The 21,511-nt window shown below is 39.6% G+C and overlaps 2 protein-coding genes across 6 annotated transcripts in view; both read left to right on the top strand.

Annotated features, from left to right (window-relative positions):
• The window catches only part of kif5ab (kinesin family member 5A, b), a 105,338-nt gene extending 87,636 nt beyond the window's left edge, over positions 1-17,702 (top strand). For 2 of the 5 annotated variants that reach the window (XR_013630308.1, XR_013630311.1), the window contains 2 exons: positions 1,225-2,944; positions 12,833-12,917. The gene's annotated coding sequence lies outside the window, so the exon portion shown is untranslated. Of the gene's footprint in view, positions 1-1,224; positions 4,255-4,674; positions 5,836-12,832; positions 12,918-17,633 lie in introns of those variants that run through there. The other 3 variants (XR_013630309.1, XR_013630310.1, XM_078798689.1) reach the window with 3 other exon arrangements.
• Positions 9,831-21,019, top strand: soat2 (sterol O-acyltransferase 2). Its single transcript, XM_058055479.2, has 15 exons — positions 9,831-9,959; positions 10,908-10,966; positions 11,048-11,169; positions 11,237-11,290; positions 11,886-11,993; positions 12,995-13,277; positions 13,483-13,558; positions 14,607-14,691; positions 14,779-14,824; positions 14,912-15,041; positions 16,754-16,851; positions 17,869-17,967; positions 18,071-18,206; positions 18,951-19,096; positions 20,594-21,019. Exons 1-15 carry the CDS (start codon positions 9,881-9,883, stop codon positions 20,642-20,644), a joined length of 1,572 nt encoding a protein of 523 aa, XP_057911462.2. The 5' UTR covers positions 9,831-9,880; the 3' UTR covers positions 20,645-21,019.
• The last annotated feature ends 492 nt before the right edge of the window (positions 21,020-21,511 follow it).

Genomic DNA, 21,511 nt, shown 5'->3' on the forward strand with positions numbered 1-21,511 from the left:
GAAGACAGCTGGGATAGGCTCCAGCACCCCCCACGACCCTTGTGAGGAAAAGCGATAGAAAATGAATGAATGAGTGAAATTGAACAATTTTGCTTGCCTCAGTATATTGTTGTTTTTATGTGTGCCTGTTTTCCCTGCCTCCCGCCTCCATTGGTTTCAGCACCTTGACACAATTGTTGCATAGAACAACGGATTGAAGGAAGTGAGCGCTTTTGTCAGTCTCTTAGTCTCGGTGGGTAGAGGCGGGTCCGATAGCATACACACAGAGTGCAGCCTTATGAGGAGCAATGCAAGGTAATGTAGCAGAAATAAAATGCAGAGTGCAGTCGTATATTTACCTCCGCCAAACACAGCGTGGCGTTTCTGTAACTTGACAAGTTCAGGATGGATTTGGATGAAAATTTCAGGAATTTTTTGGATTCAATAATTTTTAAATGGATTCTTTAACATTACAAGATTTTTTTTTTTTGGGGGGGGGGGCATTTCTGCATTTAACTCGACAGTACACTAACCAAGGTTCCACTAACTATATGGCTCTTCCCTCCCCTATCTAAAATCTTTATTATGGCATTAACAAGAACCAGCAGTTCATTTGTATTTCTAAACATATTTTTTAATGACTTTTGCTCACTTTTTCAATGAATCTTGGCCAATTATGTAAGTTAAATTATTATTATTATTATTATGAGTCTTGCCCCTCTTCTTGTCCTTGGTTTTAGCCAGAACTGGGGTTATGGGATTATGGCTAAGATACTCAAAAATGTCAGACTGAGACTCAAGCCTTTCACGTTAAAGTTACATACAGGAAGTGTGCATACCACTGGAGTGCACTTTCCCAAAAAAAACAACCATCATCCGGCTCACCCATGCATTAAAAAAATGTGACAAAAAAGAATTTTTTTTCCTGTCAGTAAGTGAAGTGAGTCGGCCCGTGGTTAAATCCCTAATGACATTTTTGTGAAGATGAAATGTAAGCTTTTCTACCCTGCTGCCGTATTTGACATTGTGTGAACTCTAAATGTGGGCCCCGGAGTTCTGTGTGCACATCCCAAACACACCCCATCATTCCCTGGGAAAAAGGAAAATGACACGTTCCCTGTGGCAAATTTAGCTGGCTGGCTGTTGTCTCTTCCTCTCTACCATCTGTCTTTGTGTCCACGCTTGGCTCTGATGTCTCTCACTGCTCCTCCTTCCTCCCTCTCTCGCTCTCTCTCTCTTTTACAGGCTCACCTTTTACTTAACTCTCCAAATCTGTATGCAGACGATCAGCCATCTTTGTAGCTTCATTGTCACCTGCTGTAAACGCACCTCCATCTTCCTTGGCGTCGCCTTCCTTCCCCCTGCTGCTTCTTCTTCCTCCGTTACTTCCTTCCTGTGTGACATGGTCGAGAGCGCTGCAGGTGACTACTGAACAGTGCAGCTTTGTATATTATTATTATTATTATTTTTATTTATGTTTTTTTTTTAACATACTTATTTTTTGCTAACCTCATCTAACCAATGTGTTAATACAGTATGTGCTGTACTTGTATGTCCCTCAACCAAACCTGTTATAGATTATACTCAAAACATATATATATATATTACAAAATGATATTTTTCAATCGAAAAAAAGTATAAAAGATAAATATTGTCCCTCCACTGCTAGAGTGTGTCTCTCCGGTAAAAGGTTGCTCATACTTGAGTAAATTATGCATCTGTTGGAGTCTATTTTTAGCCTTGAATGAATGCACATTTTAGTGAATATTCCCACCAGTGTGTGTGTGTGTGTGTGTGTGTGTGTGTGTGTACCGTCTGTGTTTATAGTAGCTTGTCAGGGGGATGCCAGGTTCAACACTCACCTCCGCCAAGTGTCAATCACAGATGATGTTTACAGCCGACATGTATTACTCTAACTGATGGAACAGTGGGAGAAAAACATATTTACAGTTGAATTCAACTCGGTATTCCCGCTACATTATGACGCTATGTTCATTACTTTAAAAAAAAAAAATAATAATTAGTCGAAGCTACTGCAGCATCAATTGCCAAATGATTTTCTCAACTACTTGTTGCTAGGCAGATATTTTTGGATACAATCCTTGTGTACGAATAGCAAAATTGAACCGACTATTAATTTACATTTATTGTAAACAATACAATTCCAATTTTTTCAAATGCTACTTAATTTCATTTGAACCTGCACCAGATTACAATTGAATGCATCACATAATCAGTTCACAGTTCCACATGTCCAAAAGGAGTAGGAAGAAGCAAAGCTTATTAAATCCTACCCCTCCATCTGGTACTTTTACAATCAGTAACTGTTACATTTGTTCACTTCCTGCTTTCCTAATATAATTTAATTATTTTTTTTTATTATTATTATTTTATTTTATTTTCATTTATTTTTGTCACATACCGAAGTGCGAGGTGATATGACCACACAATGACATTTTTATGTACAGTTGATGCCTGAATATTCGCAATTTAGCATTTGTGACACCGCAAAATTCTACTTTTTTCTGAAAATATCCCATTTTTCTGCAGTCTTATTTATCTTAAGTCAGTAATAATCTAAAAATACATGAGAGTCAAGCAGAAAATGTACGGCATAATAGACAATTTGCAGTACAGCATACATGTACGTATGTAGTGCAAGATGGTGGCGCCCTGTATCCGCTTTAGAGAGCGATGGAAGCATGATTGTAGCTCTGGCTTGATAACCAAGCTAAAGGCAAGACTGACTCTGATTCCATCAGTCATCTTACATTATCATTCATTAGTGAGTACGTAGGCGTTTTATACTTTGCGTGTGGGGCAGGCGGCACGGTGGTCGAGTGGTTAGCACGCAGACCTCACAGCTAGGAGACCAGGGTTCAATTCCACCCACGGCCATCTCTGTGTGGAGTTTGCATGTTCTCCGGGTACTCCGGTTTCCTCCCACATTCCAAAAACATGCTAGGTTAATTGGCGACTCCAAATTGTATGAATGTGAGTGTGAATGGTTGTTTGTCTATATGTGCCCTGTGATTGGCTGGCGACCAGTCCAGGGTGTACCCCGCCTCTCGCCCGAAGACAGCTGGGATAGGCTCCAGCACCCTCCGCGACCCTCGTGAGGAAAAGCGGTAGAAAATGAATGAATGAATGAAAGTGTGAGGCAGTGTCCCAAGTGAACAATGGCAATTGAAGAGAGAAGAGGGTACTTTTATTGCAAATATTTGAAATCTGAGGAGAACATCAACATCAAGCGAGCAGAAGGGCTTGTAGGGTATTGACTTTGGTTTGCATGGGGGGGAAAAAAATATGTCTGGCAACTATTTTTATATGTGTATTACTCCCAGCTTGAGAGAAAATCTATATTTAATTTATTTAGCTACTGTATAATGATCAGCCGCTGTTGAATGTGCCACATTTACGGTATTTGAATAGTTTAGCAGCGCACTTTTATTTATGAGGAGAAAAAGACTTGAAGCCAAAGTCCCGTATGGATGAAACTTTAGGTTAGTGGAGGTTATCGAGAACATCTTATCGCTCATCACACGTATATGACCTCATCTGACAGTCAGGTGACCTCTGACCTCAAATACAAGTTCACTGGTTATCTGAGTGGATCGATGCAATGATTGATTACTGTCACTCGTCACACGCTCTCTTTGACCCTCCTGATCAGCCAGTCAGGATGAGAGCCTGTGTGTGTGTGTGTGTGTGTGTTTTTGTGTTTATATTGAATTAATAATACAGAAGCACTCTAATGCTTATCAATCTGTCTTATCCTTTAATTCTCTCTTCCTTCTGACTCGTGAGGCTTAAATATGCATGAAGCACTTTATTATGTTGTGTTTGTGACTCTCTTGTTAGCCTTTACACTGTGTTCCCAAATGATGCGCCTCTTTGTTTTCTTTCTGGTTTAAAAGTGTCACTGAATTTAAACTTAGCAATCTTGGTTACACAACCTAAAGAAACCACATCTCGTCAATGAAAAAAAAAAAAACACTAATAAATGATGACGCACTGTGATTGTAAAACTGTGCAGTGTGTGTAATTCCATTGAATCTATCTGGAAAATATTGCAACAGAGTAGCTGAGATGTTCTCCTGTAGCTCAAATATGCAGAAATAGAAGAATGTTGGTTGGGGGAAGTGCAAAAAAAAAACGAAAAAAAAATATTTGTATAACTGTGTATTGTTGTGCATGCTGTACTTGCCCTGTGTAGCGGCTGAGAAACACACTTCTCATGAAAACTCCTTTCAATAAAGAAGACTGTAAGAGAAATGTTGATGTGATTGTGTGATGTTAATGGAAGCATGCATGATTCTAGGCTGCCCCCTGCGGGTCATTGCATGTACTGTATATGTCTGAATTTCACATGGTTCCACAAGTAAGACAGTAAAACACAAAACAAATCAATAAGAGCAACCAAGCAGCGAATGCTGGTACTTAGGAGTGGTGGCTGTAATTATCTAGTGTTGTGCTGGCCTGGTTAATTTACTAAAGGCAATATATGAAGCCTTTTTATTAGGCACTTGTAGAACTACTTGGAAACTGTATATTATATTATACTTGATCAACTGTTCAAAAAATCCTATAAATGATAGATAATGTATTATTAATGACAGTGAGAAATATGGATATTGCTTTCATTTGTTGCAATATAATGCAGATTATTCTTCCTCTTTGGACTTTTCCCTTCAGGGGTCGCCACAGCAACCAACCCTGTTGTCTACATCTGTCTCTCTCACACCAACTACCCTCATGTCCTCCTTCACTACATCCATAAACCTCCTCTTTGGTCTTCCTCTACGCCTCCTACCTGGCAGCATCCTTCTACCAATATATTCACTATCTCTCCTCTGGACATGTCCCAACCATCTCAGTCTGGCCTCTCTGACTTTATCTCCAATGCCTCTAACATGTAATGTCCCTCTCATGTACTCCTTCCTGATCCTATCCATCCTGGTCACTCTCATTGAGAGCCTCAGCATCCTCATCTCTGCTACGTCCAGTCTCTGCTTCCTCAGTGGCACCGTCTCTAGGCCATGGCTGGTCTCACCACAGTTTTGTAATGAAATAAATTAAAAAATATATATATATATTTTTTTATCTGCAAATTTGCAGGGTTGCGACTGCTGAATCACAAATATGTGGAGCTCCATAGTGGAACCTTGGTTAATGTTCCAGAAGGCCTGGCTCTAACCAAAATGTACTCTAACCGAATACATTTTTCCCATCAGAAATAATGTAAATCCGAATCATCCATTCCAGAAAGCCCAAAATGTTAACACATTACACATTTTTAACGTTTACAATTATAGTTTTACATGCAGAATATATTCACTATCCCTCCTCTGGACATGTCCCAACCATCTCAGTCTGGCCTCTCTGACTTTATCTCCAAGGCCTCTAACATGTAATGTCCCTCTCATGTACTCCTTCCTGATCCTATCCATCCTGGTCACTCCCAATGAGAACCTCAGCATCCTCATGTCTTTTTTTTTTCTTTTTAATATTTTATAACAAACTTCAACTGTACAAAACAGTATAAGCAGAATTACAGGAACATAAAAGTGCAATTCTACAGAACAATATCAACATAAATAAGAAAAAGTGATTAACAAAGAAAGGAATGTGCAAGGGATATTGCTTGAAAATAAGAACAACAAAATAAAAACAATAGAAAACATGTCACTTAAGCTTGTTCTTCATATGAATTGTTTTTAGAACGTTCTCCAATGTATGAAAGGTTTTCACTGCTTTTCTGTTTTTGATTATCAGATCAGTGATTCATATAATATCTTCAGTTCAGAAGAAAACTGGTGAATATTTGGCTTGCCTAACTCTGGATTTGTGAATAGGGAATTTTTCTAATAAACACAGCATTCTGCAAATCTTTATGAAGGTTACATTGTAGAAACAAGACCATTTCCATTTTGATGTCAATGAGTGTATTAAAAGACATAAAAAGTACAATAGAAACTTCGGTCCAAAATGCTTGAGAAATGGGACATTCGTAGAAAAAGTAGCATCCTCATCTCTGCTACCTCCAGTTCTGCTTCCTGTCTTTTCCTCAGTGGCACCGTCTCTAGACCAAAACAACATGGCTGGTCTCACTACAGTTTTATAGTATACCTCCTTTTCATAATCTCCATTGTTCTGAACTGATGACCCCAGGTATTTAAAATTCTCCACCTTCTGTATCTCTTCTCCCTGTAACCTCACTCTTCCACTTGGGTCCCTCTCATTCACACACATATACTCCCGTCTTGCTATGGCTAATCTTCGTTCCTCTCCTTTCCAGGGCAAACCTCCACTCTTCTAGCATCTCCTCCACCAGTTCCCTACTCTCACTACAAATCACAATGTCATCTGCAAACATCATAGTGCAATAATATAATGCAGATGAAGTAGCAATATTGCAGACGTGCCATTTATTGTCTATACCTGCACAGTATGCTGTAATTACATTGTATTTCCCACAGAGAATACATGTCATGAATAATTTTTTCAACATTAATAATAATGTAATGGCTCCACCTTCTAACTTTTTTTGTTATTTGATTAATAGGTTATCCATTTACTAGACAGCTATTTTTGTGTTTAATTACATTTATTTTAACATGTAAATATCATGTGATTTCAGTCTCTCATATGTAAATATTTTAAAATGTCCTTTCTATGCTCTCTTTATGAAAATATTTCATTTATATGCTAGGAATCATATTTTGCAAAATGACATAAATGAATACCGGCATCAAGAGAACATTCTACTCTATGAAAATATGATGCAATAACTTCTCGTCAGTGAACCAAAAGTGTGTCTCTCCTCTGGCCTGCTTCGTGACCTCACGCATCCAGCACCTATGGAGGAGGGAGGGAACGAGGGAGGGGGGGTGGATGAAGAGGCCAAAAGGACAAAGTGCAAACGAGTAGCTTAGAAAAGAAACACAGACTTTTAATACACCGGGTCTATAAACAAACACTCTCCACTGAGCTCTCTGCAGGAAGCATCAGGTACAAAGGTGCCACTCACCCCCGAGGATCCCCCTGAATGAGGAATCTGAAGACTGCGTGAGTACCAAACCCAATATTTATGATGCTACTTTACAACAAACTCAAACGTGGAATCTTAATGGAGCAGGTAAAACATCATCCATCGCATAATCGGTGAAATAATTCAACGATGCCTTGCTGCTGTCATACTCTCATGGATGTCATCTTCATGGCACACAATGCCATTAAAATAAGGGTTTTTACATGAGTTTAACTGGCAGATGATAGTCCATTGACCCAAATATAGATTGTTTTTTGAAGCATTTCCAGAAAAATGAGCAGCGCATTGTGACTTTATAAGAAGGTCAGTTCGGTAGAGGCTGACTTGATTGTGTTCACTGACAGCTATTCAATTGTAATCTGATGTTAGGACGGCATGATTTAATCATCTATATACTGATGCCTGTTATATACTGGATGTGCTCTTTTACAGCCTAATAAACCCTGCAAATCCTTATTATTTTATTTCACTTCATTGCATGCATCAAAGGTGATACACTACCAGAATGCAAAGATCGTAATGTTCAGTATTGAGTGAGGCTGTTGGAGAGTAGTGATAATGTGTATTATTGTGGTGGTAGTTTGCAGTGATGTACAATGTTGGGGGTAACGTTGTTAAAATATAATTCATTACTATCTCCGCAGTTACCAGCAATGAAATGTGCCGCATTATTATGCACTGATATCTGTTTTAATATGGATGCTGTTTCAGTGGCTACTACATAGGACATAGGAAGCTAAATAGCTAGTCAACCACTATCAGCTTCATCATAGTGACAGCTGTTTCTAATACTTCAGTGGCTTTATTTCTTCATATTTGCATGATAATAATGGTAAAAAGAAAGTCCTGAAATGTTATTCTATAAGGAATGATAACATGTGACGTCTCCTGTGCATCTTATCTACACGCAGTGAATGTCACCTGAGTTCAGGTACTATCATTTGTTTACATTATTTGGCTGAAACTCGACTGACTGTTGATAACATTCATGTTATGGAAAAGCATGAGAGGTTACTTCAGGTCAAAAACACTCCAGTTTTATGTCGGCACGCTGAGTTTTCTGTACATTAAATCCCAACATTTAAACAAGTGAGGGGGATTTTGAGTCTTAAGGGAGGTGGGGGTGTGTAGTGGCTATTTGTCCTTCAAAATTAAACTTAACTTATATATAATTATATATAATATATAACATGTAATATATAATCAAAAGGCCACTGATGCACTACGGGTTGTGTTTTACGCAGGCAAAAAAGTCATTGTCCAAACAATCTTGTTCCGTGTCTTCGTATTTCCTTTTATTACCAAGCAAGCAAACAAACAAAAAAGGAACAAGGGCCTTGTCTCCTGTTGCCTCTCTTGCGCTGGTACAAAAACCATAGGCCCACCCCGGTGCATGCTGGTCCTGTGAGCACTGCCTACCTAAATATATTGCAGGAGCCCAGGGTGTTATCCAATGAAATAAACCCACAAATTAACTACTAATTAACCCCAACAAAATATGCTAGATAAACAAATAAATACAAGAACAACAAGAAAATATTATCAAGTAATCTTAACAAAACAACAACAACAAAAATAAATCAACAGATATTAGAAACCTTGGAACACACTAATAAATAGCTCCTACAGGGTGTTTTGCTCTGATTTTTTTGTTGTTGCTTAAACTGGTTTATTACCTATATTAACTTTTGATTTATTATCACTTAGATATGCCTTTATTTATATGATCAACATGGAAGAGCAAATTGTAAAAGACTTCATTGTTATTTGACAAAATGTACAATCTGATGTGTATTTCTAAAATTACTACTATTACAGTAAGGATGTCTGACAATTATCTGTACCGATAATTATCGTCCTGATATCAGCATAAAAATGTGACATCAGTATCAGATTTTTTTTCCCCCATCATGAAAACCAATATTAAAAAAATGTAGTATACACACATACAACACATGTCCATTCCACCACAGGAGATCGGTATCGGAAATTGAAAGTCAATATCAGCAAAAAAGCCAATATTGGACACCCCTAATTTACAGTGAAACAACATGTAACAGATAACCGATATTATCCTTGAAAATTGAAAATTTTGACATATTTGACATATATTAGATGCATGGCTGTCACTCACATAAGCTTAACTCTCACTTCAACACAAACGTAACTTTCACTTTTTAGAGGCAAATGCTATAATGACATAGTGTACTTTTATTCTGGACCCATTGATTATAAAAGTACAGTGCTTTAAACAAGTACAGTATACTGTATATCCTTACTAGAGTAGCAGGCGTATGATGGAGCCTATCCCAGCTGACTTCAGGTGAGAGGCTGGGTACAGCCTGGACTAGTTGCCAGCCAATCACAGATTACATAACCAAACATGCAAAACTAAATGACATAACAGCATCCAGGTAACGCTTTTTGGTAGTCCTTACCAAAAATTGGCATTCAGAAACACAAAGTGCCTCAGCTTTTGTTTCCTGCTGCTCATTTTCCTCCCTTGTTTCCAATTCTGGTGCAACATTCTTTCACTCTCTTACCTCTCCCTCCCTCCTGTCTGTGCTCACGACTGTGATGTGTGTGTAACCCCCCCACCCTCCTCCTCCTACTCAGTGTCAACACATGTTGACCAATAATGTGTGGGTTTAACAGACAGTCTTTGTTCACATCAAAGAGCCAGCTCCCATTGGTCACTTCAAAGAGCTGGCTTTAAGAACCAAACTACCCATCACTAGTTCTTATTGTAGTATCAGTGATACTTAATATTGTATATTATAATACTGAATATTACATGTTTTTATTTTGACAGAATCCACTCCTAAAAGCCAGGTTGTCTTTGTGGTCATCATGGCGAGTGTACAGCAACCTCACGGACTGAAACATAGGAACATCACAACCCGTTCAACGAGTGAGACCTGCAGTCCCGGTATGAGAAATATGTTTTATGCTGTCCTGATATACAATACTTAAAATAAAATACAAAACTTTTTAACCAAGGAACTCAACAAAATTCGCAAAAGCAGACCTGCAAACATGTAGACATTTTTCATGCACGTTTTGTCTTAAACTTTGAAACCTGCGGCTAATTTATGGCTAGGTTCTAATTTTCATGACATCTCTTATTACTTCAGTATGACTACTAATTATTCAAATACTGAATTGAAAATGGCAGGAGGTCATTACTCAATATAACATTCTGACTCACTGTGTCATCTTTCAATGAACATTCAACTCATCACACAGCAACTTAACACTCAAAAGGTAGCCAGAAAATGTACAAGTACCACTGCAAGTTTAAAATAAAAATAAACAACTACTTCTACCTTTTCCAGTTTCATTTCACTAAGCATTTCGTTGGTGCCTTCAGGGGCACTGCAATGTTATTAGCCTCCCTCTGGACTCATCTGGCTAGGTTCTAATTTTCATGACATCTCCGTTACTTCAGTATGACTACTAATCATTCAAATACTGTGCCGCTTGCAGGTCAGTGAAGAAACGCTAGCTCTTCCTTTAGCAGGAGCCAATCACAGGCTAGGGTTAGGGTGAACTTGCAACAAACCTGCCAATCAATTGGAAATGGCAGGAGGTCATTACTCAATATAACAGTCTGACTCACTGTGTCATCTTACAATGAACATTCAACTCATCACACAGCAACTTAACACTCAAAAGGTAGCCAGAAAATGTGTGTATTTTTCAATAAACAACTATTTCTACCTTTTCCAGTTTCATTTCACGAAGCATTTCATTGGTGCCTCCAGGGCGCTGCAATGTTATTAGCCTCCCTCTGGACTCATCTGGCTGCCTCCATCCATGCCACCTCCTATGAAATGTTTTGTTTATCATGCTTAATATTTATCATGCTGTGTTACAGACGGGAGTGGAGATGATGCACAGCTGGAAGATGTGACCCAGTGGCACAAGCATGCACAGGTAACATACTGCATAAACGTCTTATATTCATTCACACTTGTTCTTTTTATGGCGTGAAACATTTCCTGTGTGTCCTTGTAGAGGGTGAAGGTGAAGATCCTGCAGCAGGTCCAGGATCAGTTCAGTGACATTCTGGACAAAGCTCTGACTGAACCCGTTCATGCGGCAGTTAATAATGGAAAACAGAAAAACAGTTCATCCAGGTGAGAGCTGCGCATGGGTCAAGATGGGTCAGTTCTTGAATCAAATCCTGGTGCTTTTTCATTTTAGATCTCACAGGATGGACGATGGAAAAGTGTTCATGGAGCGAGTATCACTGCTGGAGTAAGTGGGATTGTTTTGATACCTAAGTCATTTTTGTGATACAATATCTATTGCACGGCGGTCGAGTGGTTAGCGCGCAGACCTCACAGCTCGGAGACCAGGGTTCAATTCCACCCTCGGCCATCTCTGTGTGGAGTTTGCATGTTCTCCCTGTGCATGCGTGGGTTTTCTCCGGGTACTCCGGTTTCCTCCCACATTCCAAAAACATGCTGGGTTAATTGGTGACTCCAAATTGTCCATAGGTATGAATGTGAGTGTGAATGGTTGTTTGTCTATATGTGCACTGTGATTGACTGGCGACCAGTCCAGGGTGTACCCCGCCTCTCGCCCGAAGACAGCTGGGATAGGCTCCAGCACCCCTGCGACCCTTGTGAGGATAAGCAGTAGAAAATGAATGAATGAATATCTGTTGTACATGTGTTACTTTTTGTTGCACCGTGAGAGAGGGAGGCGCACCATATTTTGTAATAATGTTGCATTATGTAACAATGTAACATACTCATTACTATTGTAAGGAGTGGAAGCTCTCTATTTGGTGTTTACATCATAGTTCACATTGTTTTCCCCAATTATTCCTCCTCCACTTTCTCCTAAGCGAGCTGTTTGAGATCAACCACATCAGGACCATCTACCACATGTTTGTGGCCGTGCTGCTCATCTTCTGTCTGAGCACGCTAGCTGTTGACTACATCGACCAGGGAAGGTCAGTGTGAAACGTTTTTAAACACATAAATAAAACCCTGTGTTCCTCTACCAGCCAATAAAGATGGAGTGAGTGATCAAGCTGTCTTGAGTACAGTAAACTATTACGATGCTGTTTGCGAATTGAAGCTTAGCTCACCTCAGTGAACGCCTGCAGGCATGTTCAATACATCTACCCTCAGATATTATTGATTTTCATATGGGAAAAATTGCTGGGGGAAAAAAAAGTGATATTATTTGAAGGGGACCTTGCAGAATGACAACATGACAAAGAAGTGGATGACCAGGACCCTTGTCACATGGGTTCAAATGGTGGTCTTGGTTTAGCTTATTTTATATATGACATAATGATATTCAGTCTGCATGGTGGAGCCCTTTAATATACAAAATGTTATGACTATATTATCCGATCTTCAAAATACAGTGGCAGACGATCCTGATCCTGAATATCGGACTATAGGGGTGTTATTTCATGTCCATAGGGCTCTAATGATGTTAAAAACAGCATTTACGAATTCATAAACGTGTTTTTATGCTGAAACTATGACAGTATTTGATTTAGAAATGAGGAATCCTGTTTTGCGAAAATAGATGAAACATTTTTTTCTTGTTTGAAAAATATTCCTATATGTTGTAGTTATACAAAAAAATTTATGTTTGTCTGATCTATTAGTGGGCTGCACGGTTGTTGAGTGGTTAGCACGCTGACCTCACAGCTAGGAGACCAGGGTTCAATTCCACCCTCGGCCATCTCTGTGTGGAGTTTGCATGTTCTCCCCGTGCATGCGTGGGTTTTCTCCGGGTACTCCGGTTTCCTCCCACATTCCAAAAACATGCTAGGTTAATTGGCGACTCCAAATTGTCCATAGGTATGAATGTGAGTGTGAATGGTTGTTTGTCTATATGTGCCCTGTGATTGGCTGGCGACCAGTCCAAAAAAAATGAATAAATAATGATATTCACTGCAGCAGCTTCCTCTAACATTGATACTTTTTGTTCCAGATTGGTTCTGGATTTTGACCTGCTCTTCTATGCCTTTGGGAAACTGGGAACAGTCACCTGGGTGTGGTTGCTGATGTTTGTCTACACCCTGCTCCTCCCTTACTATGCCCTGGTGTTTTGGGGATCTTCATACCATCGCTCCACCTCCAAGTTGGGCATATCTGTGGGCACAGCTCTGGTCCTGGCTGCCCTCCAAACATGCGTTTTGGGACTGTTCCCTATCTACATGGTGGTGGAGCACCAGCTGCCCCCAGCATCACGTTTCATTGTCATACTGGAGCAGGTAAGTGAAGACAAAAGGAAAGGTTTTATATCTAAATACAAGGTATGGTTCAGCTTGGTTAGTACATGTACCTGGATGACACATTACCCGATGACACAGTCATGACATTTTAGTGACCGTTGGTTGCGCTGATACATGTCATGACAAGGCAATAAAATAAAGCTCATAAAGTGACTAAGATATTACTTATTAACATCTTCTGCAGATTCGATTCCTGATGAAGAGCTACTCATTCATGAGGGAGTCTGCCCCAATTATTATGAAGAACCCACCCAAGGAAGGTAGAGTACTACAGCAATTGGTTTATTTTTACGCTGGACTCATTACTCACAACAACATAGCACTATTCCACATATATGTCACTGAATTAATCATACAATTAATCACAGGACGGCAGGGTTGGGTTGCAGTTGGTTGTGTGTCAAAGGGTAAAACAGAGCTTTTTTGGGAGGGTTTTATACACTAGGGGTCTCAAACTCAATTTACCTGGGGGCCACTGGAGCTAGGGTCTGGGCAAGGCTGGGCCGCATCAGGTTTTCCAAAAAAATAAAAAAACGCATTTATTTAAAACAGAAAAATATACAAACTTTTTCAGTGCTTTGGTTCCGATTTTCTACAATAAAAGCTCTGATAAAACATTCCACTGTTCTCAAATATCTTAATTTGTATTTTTCTGCACAAAATAAGATGAAAAATAAATAAACAAATCAAGTATAAAGAAAATCAATCAAATAAATAAATATAATAATAAAAGGGCAAATAATAAAAACTTAAGAAACCACATATAGTTGGTGGGTAGACATTATTTTTTTCAGATTAAAATGAACAAAGCATTATTAGAGCCCTGTAGACATGACAAAACACGACTATAGTCACATTTATACTCTTTTTATTTACAACATATTGCGCAACTGCAGGGTCTTGAGACACATGCTAACTCGCAAACTAAGGAGCTAACGACCTAAACGGTAGCCTTCAAGTTATTTCCTTTAAACTTAAATAGTCAAAAACTTACCACTTCCACACGGATAGGGAGGATAACTATTAACAGTTATTTAACCTTTAACATGAACATTAATCAAACATAATAATTTTTTCTGGGTACATGATACCATACAGCATCCATATCAAACTTGCGCCGGCCGCACTAACATTAAACTTTAATATCAAGGTGGGGGCCTCAAACTAGTGTCCTGCGGGCCACATTTGGCCCGCGGGCCGCATGTTTGAGACCCCTGTTCTACACGGTGGTCGAGTGGTGATGAATTTCACTAATCGCAGTTGTTATGGCAGCTAATTCGGCAGCTAATTCACACAACTGCTTTTCAGGAGAGAAGATCAGGTTCCCAACACGTTCCAGTTATCTTTATTTCCTGTTCTGTCCTACTCTCATCTACAGAGAATCATATCCCAGGTGAGACAAGATCTTCTTGCACCCACGTTCTTTTTTTATAAGCTTGGTATGGCCCACTTGCTTTGCATTTTTTGTGTTTTTCTGCAGGAACACACACATTAGGTGGAAGTATGTTGCCGTTACTCTGACCATGGTAAAATGCTTTCAATAGCCTGCTGTTTCTTTTTCCCTTTAGTGTAATTACATCTATTCTTTATCCTGACTGCGTTGCTATCTGCAGATCTTTGGCTGCCTCTTTTACGGCTACTTCATCCTGGTGCGCCTCTGTGTGCCTGTCTTCACGTCTGACACCAACCAGCCTTTTAGTAAACGAGCCATGGTTCTCGCTGTCTTCCACTCAATTCTACCAGGTACTTCTTATTATCCACTTGCCTAATAGCATTGCACTCACACAGGCACACAAACTCCTTTAGAAGGGACCAACTTCTATGTTATCTTGTATCTATGTAAGTTAGTGAATGTTTAACTGGCAGCGGAGAGTCATTTTAAGGTTATGCAAGTAGATTAGTCCAACAAATAGCTGAAAAGGTTATTATAGACTCAGAGCATCTCCTAATACCATATTCACTAAGGGTGCAGCGATATGGAAAATTAAAGGTTTGGTTCAATACTTTAGTGTCAAGGTTTGATATTTTTTTCATACAAAAACATTTCCATCTCTTGATTAAACTTGTATTGCATTTATTTCCACTTTAAAGTATGATTTTTAAATGAAATGTGGTGCATCTGTACACTGAAATAAGTGATTTGGACCACTAGTAACAATAATTTAGTGTCAAGGTTTGATATTTTTTTCATACAAAAACATTTTCATCTCTTGATTAAACTTGTATTGCATTTATTTCCACTCTAAAGTATGATTTTTTAAATGAAATGTGGTGCATCTGTACACTGAAATAAGTGATTTGGACCACTAGTAAATGTACATTACCGCTCAAAAGTTTGGGATCACTTGGAAATTTCTTTGTTTTCACATTTTCATGCATTTCATGCATTTTTTTTTCATTTCACAAACATTTTTATCCATTTCACAAACAATTAAAATGAATCACATGATTTTCAAAGAAGGATCTACATACATAGAGGCCTACTATCAACAACTGTCAGTCCACCGCATCAATGTCCTGGTATGGCTGCTAAACCAAGTTAATCATTTTATAAGGCTAATAAATTATTAGAAAACCCATCTAAAAATCTAAACTAAAACTAAAATCTCTTACCATGCTGTTAACTACTCCCTTCAGAGAGCAACACAAACTGGGTCTAACAAGGACAGAAAAACGATGCACAACTGTGCAAGAAGACAAATATCGGAGAGTGTGTAGTTTAAGACAAAGACGTCTGGCAGCTGCACTAAATAGTAGCCGTCAAACATCAGTGTCGGTATCAACAGTGAAGCGGCGACTTCAGGATGCTGGACTTGATGGCAGGACTGCCACGAAAAAGCCATATCTCAGACTGGCCAAAGTTTTTTTCTAGTGATCCCAAACTTTTGAGCAGTAGTGTACTTTATATTCATGAAGTATATTTTAACAGAAACTGGTCTGTTATTTAACTCTAAAATTAATACAAAATTAGGCTATTGTATTGTGTTTAATTAAATGTTGTTTAAAAAAATAAGCTTAACTAAACTTTGCATACCATCTGGTTTGGGTTTTGAAGTTTGTGCATGAGGAAGGACATTCTGCTTTTTTTAAATTTTGCTGGGAATGAAAGCAGGTTCCCTGCCTGGTGGCAAAACAACTTGTTAGTTCCCTCTTTTCATGGAATGAGACAATCTTTGGGGGAGGGGTGTTTGGAGGTTGTTATAAGCAGTTTAATGTAAATAGATTTGTTCACACTTCTTTCAAACCAGCAGTCCTCCCTATCCAGAATATGGACGAAGGAATGTTCTTTCTGGCCTGAAGAAACCAAACTAGAACAACAACGTCCTAACATCCCTCCCCCAAAGATTGTCTCAAACCAACAATGGACGTTTGGGGAAAAAACAAAAGACAAACTTCTGACCTGAATTTCAAAATTGTCCCTAATACTGTGTCATGACCCCCCCCCCCCCCCCCAGGTATAATGCTGCTGCTGTTATGCTTCTTTGCCTTCCTCCACTGCTGGCTCAACCTCTTTGGGGAGCTTCTTCGTTTTGCCGACAGAATGTTCTACAAGGTGAGCCAAGCCATTTTTTACATGTGATGGAACAGGGATGTTCAAGATGGACACGCCCTAACGGTAACCTTCTAACTTCTTCATCCAGCATTAGATCCTATCAGTCTAATTCTGTTTGTGCCGGTGGTCCATCACTTCCTATTCCCCTGTGGGCTCATGTGACCCCGCCATCACTGATTGATTAGTATAGTCCACCATTGTGTGTATTTGTGTGTGTGTGTGTGTGTGTGTGTGCAAGAGTCCCATGATGTCCACATGCACAACAGTCATCTTTTCTGTCAGTGCTTATTTATGGTAATGGTAATGGTTTTATTTCATTTGAACACAGTTCCACATGTCCAAAAGGAGTAGGAAGAAGCAAAGCTTATTAAATCCTACTCCTCTATCTGGTACTTTTACAATCAGTAACTGTTACATTTGTTCACTTCCTGCTTTCCATAATACAGTTTAAGGTTTGTTTGTTTTTTTTTTTAATTATGTACCCCGGGTGTACCCCGCTTCTCTCGACCAAAGACAGCTGGGATAGGCTCCAGCATCCCCATGACCCTCGTGAGGATAAGCAGTAGAAAATTAATAAATCGGCCATTTTGGGTGAAATGTCCGTCAAAATTAAGTGTACTCCTGTCAGGTTACCCAGCTTAGCGTGTAGGCCGAGATCGGGAAGACCTGTGTTCGAATCTCGGCTTGGGCATCTCTGTGTGGAGTTTGCATGTTCTCCCCCGTGCATGCGTGGGTTTTCTCCGGGTACTCCGGTTTCCTCCCACATTCCAAAAACATGCTAGGTTAATTGGCCACTCCAAATTGTCCATAGGTATGAATGTGAGTGTGAATGGTTGTTTGTCTATATGTGCCTTATGATTGGCTGGCGACCAGTCCAGGGTGTATCCCGCAGAATATCGTTTTGTGGGTGAGCCACAAAGGGCCCCCAATTGTATTATATTTTCTAATAGGAGGCCAAACCACAGATTTGCTACAACTTGAAAATCGTTATAATACAATGCTGTGTTTGTCTCACAGGACTGGTGGAACTCCACCTCTTTCGCCAACTATTATCGCACGTGGAATGTCGTGGTTCATGACTGGCTGTATTACTACGGCTACAGGGACTTCCTCTGGGTAATTCTGTCATAACAAGCAAGACATTCACTGCTGCGGTCAAATTCTTCCCAGTAGGAAGCTGATTTCTGACCTACTTTTGTTCCTTTTCTGATTCCCACAGCTGTCAAAAAGAAAATTCCGGACAGCTGGCATGCTGTCCGTCTTCATTGTGTCCGCCATTGTACACGAGTATGCGTTGACCATGGGCTTTGGCTTCTTCTATCCTGTCATGTTTGTCCTCTTTGCTATCTTTGGAGGTGAAGTATTTATGTTTTTTTCATTAATTAATTAATTCATTCATTCATTTTCTACCGCTTTTCCTCACGAGGGTCGCGGGGGTGCTGGAGCCTATCCCAGCTGTCTTCGGGCGAGAGGCGGGGTACACCCTGGACTGGTCACCAGCCAATCACAGGGCACATATAATTTATGGGTTTTTTTTGCATGATAACAGGAAAAAATGTCGAGCTAGCTAACAATGCTACCTAGCTAACATCATTGGGCGGTATCGACTACAAAGCCCTCTAAAAAAAAACTCATGTGATCATGCATTAACAAAATACATAGATAATAACATGTATCTTACTGTATTTTGATCGTTTAAAACATTACCGAAAATTTTTTCAGAGGCATATTGATTTAGCTAACGCTACATCATGTAGCTAACGCTACATCTGTCAACAACAGCAGTATAGAAAGACTTACAATGTCCGCTCTCCTTGGGATGGCTGTGTCTTCCAGCACAAGACGTGAGCTCCAGTCCTCACGTTAAAAATCCTGACGGCAAACGAGCATCTTGTCGAGTCTTTTTATCGAAATTAAGAGCTAGCTATCCACTCCTCCGTCTGCGAGTGACACTGAGATTAGCGGCTAGCGAGGCATTGTGCTACGCCAGATAAATATAGTTTTCGGTGTTAGCTGCTACAGGATATAAAACCCTGATTGTTAATTTGTTCAATATTATCGTATAAAACTTATCATTATATGCATTCTTCCTCTTTTAGTGGTGTTCAACTTCACTATGAACGACAAGCGACAGAGCCCGGTGTTCAACATCATCATGTGGGCGTGTCTCTTCCTGGGCCAAGGCGTGCAGGTCTGCCTCTACTGTCAGGAGTGGTACGCCCAGATACGATGTCCTCGCACCGGGGTATGTATTTACCGTATGTACTGGATGTAACACAGTACAATACAAAATGATACATTAGTACTGACCTATGCCTGGGAAGCCAGTTTTCTTCACATCACATCCTCATTTATATGAGGAGTTTTTCTCTTTCCGAATGGAATCTTTCCTAATGACCTTTCCGAAAGCAATGGTATACATGGAAAGGAATATTCCAATCGCGTTTCTACAAGCGCCGCTATAATCAACCAGAATAGTCAATGGGTCATGCGCAGTAAAGCGTAAACACCAACATCACGTGATACCGACTTCCTCAAGTTTTTCTTTCACTTGTTGGAATAACTCCGTATTGCCAGTTTTTCCTTCGTCCAGTCTTGAAATTTAGTTTGAATCCAAAACAAACTTTCCACAGCAGTCCAGTACCGATTGCTCGCCTCCATTTTTTTTAAATCGAAGAACGTCTGGAGCTGCGTGTTACGACATATCTCAGCATTCGCTGAAAGAACGCACCCGGGAACAGGAAAAGATAAAGTTCAATCTTGCTAATATTTTATAATTAAGCTTGGCACATGTTTTATATAAATATGTATTTTCTTTTTTAATAAAACTGGACTTGTAAATAAAATATAGAAGGGTTTAGATTCTGTTCCACAGATGGCGCTAATGCACACGAAAGCTGCTTGCCAACCGCCAATAAACAACAGAAGAAGAAAAACACCACAAAGAAGAACGCAGTCTGACAGCTTTCCGTTTGAGCGGGTACAAGATACCTCAATCGGATTGGGGAAAGGAATATTCCACCCCTGTGAATCCGATTATATATTCATTCAGATTGGCACTTTTCTTTCAGAATGAGGTGTATACAAAGGTTACATTCTTTCCGTTTGAGCAAATAACCCGAATGAAATTGGAATATTTGGGTCCATGTATACGTGGCTAATGTTGCTTTAGCCAAATTGTACCACTTTCCTTACGTTTGGTTGAGAGCTATGGTTATCATCACACTTTCCTGCTTTTCACTGTTTTTCAACCCAAATTGATTCGGAATTCCTTCTTGGGAAGTAAAAACATAGATTGTGTGAGATGTATGTCAGAGTGAGACATCATAGCCAGATGTTTGTCTTCGTCCTCCATCCAGTCAGTCTACTTGTGAGCATTTGCGCAAGACAAACATGCATAAACACACACACACACACACACACATATCATGCACATAATGAACGTAGCTTTGTTACACACACACAGAGTACAACGACTTGTATTTAACCCTTGGAAAGCCCCCTGCGTTTGATGAAGTCAAAGGATTTACTCCTGACAGATGGCGTACTTAACGTTATGAATTGCAGGACCTCCCCCTCGCTGCGGAATCCGTTGGCGCACACACACATTACACACACACATTACACAGACACACACTGTATCTAAACACAGATAACAATGGAGATTATAATGTAACAACGCGTTAAAGCATCAAAAGTATAAAAGGATTAGAGGATTACTAGAAAGTCTTTGCTTTTACAGAATAGCGTTTGGGAGTTGGTGACGCCTCGATCGTGGTCGTGCAAAAGATGAAGACAAACCTCCGAACCTAACGGACTGAAAGGAACCATTTCTCTTCTCCTCGTCGTTCCTCAAAGACTGTGAATTTGTACTTTGGTGTAAGTATGCAGAATCTGAGTACACCCCACACACTTGAATACAATACAAAGTAGTCCATGTACAGCTTAAAATCACGTCATGTAACGTGTAAGTGAAGTGTACAGTTGACTATAGGGGTGCTATTTAATGTATACAGGGCTCTAATAATGTTAAAAACTCCTATTTAGGGGTTAACACCAATAACACCAATTGTAATATTGAGTAATTTTTTGAGGGGATCCAAGACCACTACATGGTATGTATTGTTTTTTTCAGGGTTGTACTATTAAGTGATACAATAAAATATGAGCAATTTTATTTGTGAGGGATAACATATATGAAAAAAATACAATTTAGCATAAAATAGCACACATGGTATCCCGTCTGCTGCTATAAAAACCTTGCTGACATGTAGCACACTGCTTGAAATATGTAATATATATATTTATACACTACAGTAGGTACACTTGGATGGTGGAGGTGTACTTGTGTTTGTTTGTACCGCAATGAAACGGCATTGTACTGCATACAATGCAAATAAAACCTGTCATTGTTTTGCAACCTCATTTAAATTCAAGCTACCACACCTACGGTGTGTTTGTGTGCATGTGCTGCATGTTTAATCCCGCCCAGGTTGAGGTTGAACGACGTGGAGGTACATTTTATCAGCCTCCACAAAGCCTGTGTTTGTGTAGCTGCCATGTCACAGACAGGAAGCGCAGGATTAGCATTAGCGATGGGGAGTAATGCTGTGTACACTTTAATACACACTATTCCGTGTAGTGGAGTTGGATGACAGCC

Source organism: Doryrhamphus excisus, linkage group LG18 (assembly GCF_037039965.1).
Source record: "Doryrhamphus excisus strain RoL-2023G ecotype Guam linkage group LG18, RoL_Dexc_Guam_v1.1, whole genome shotgun sequence".
NCBI classification, from domain to species: Eukaryota; Metazoa; Chordata; class Actinopteri; order Syngnathiformes; family Syngnathidae; genus Doryrhamphus; species Doryrhamphus excisus.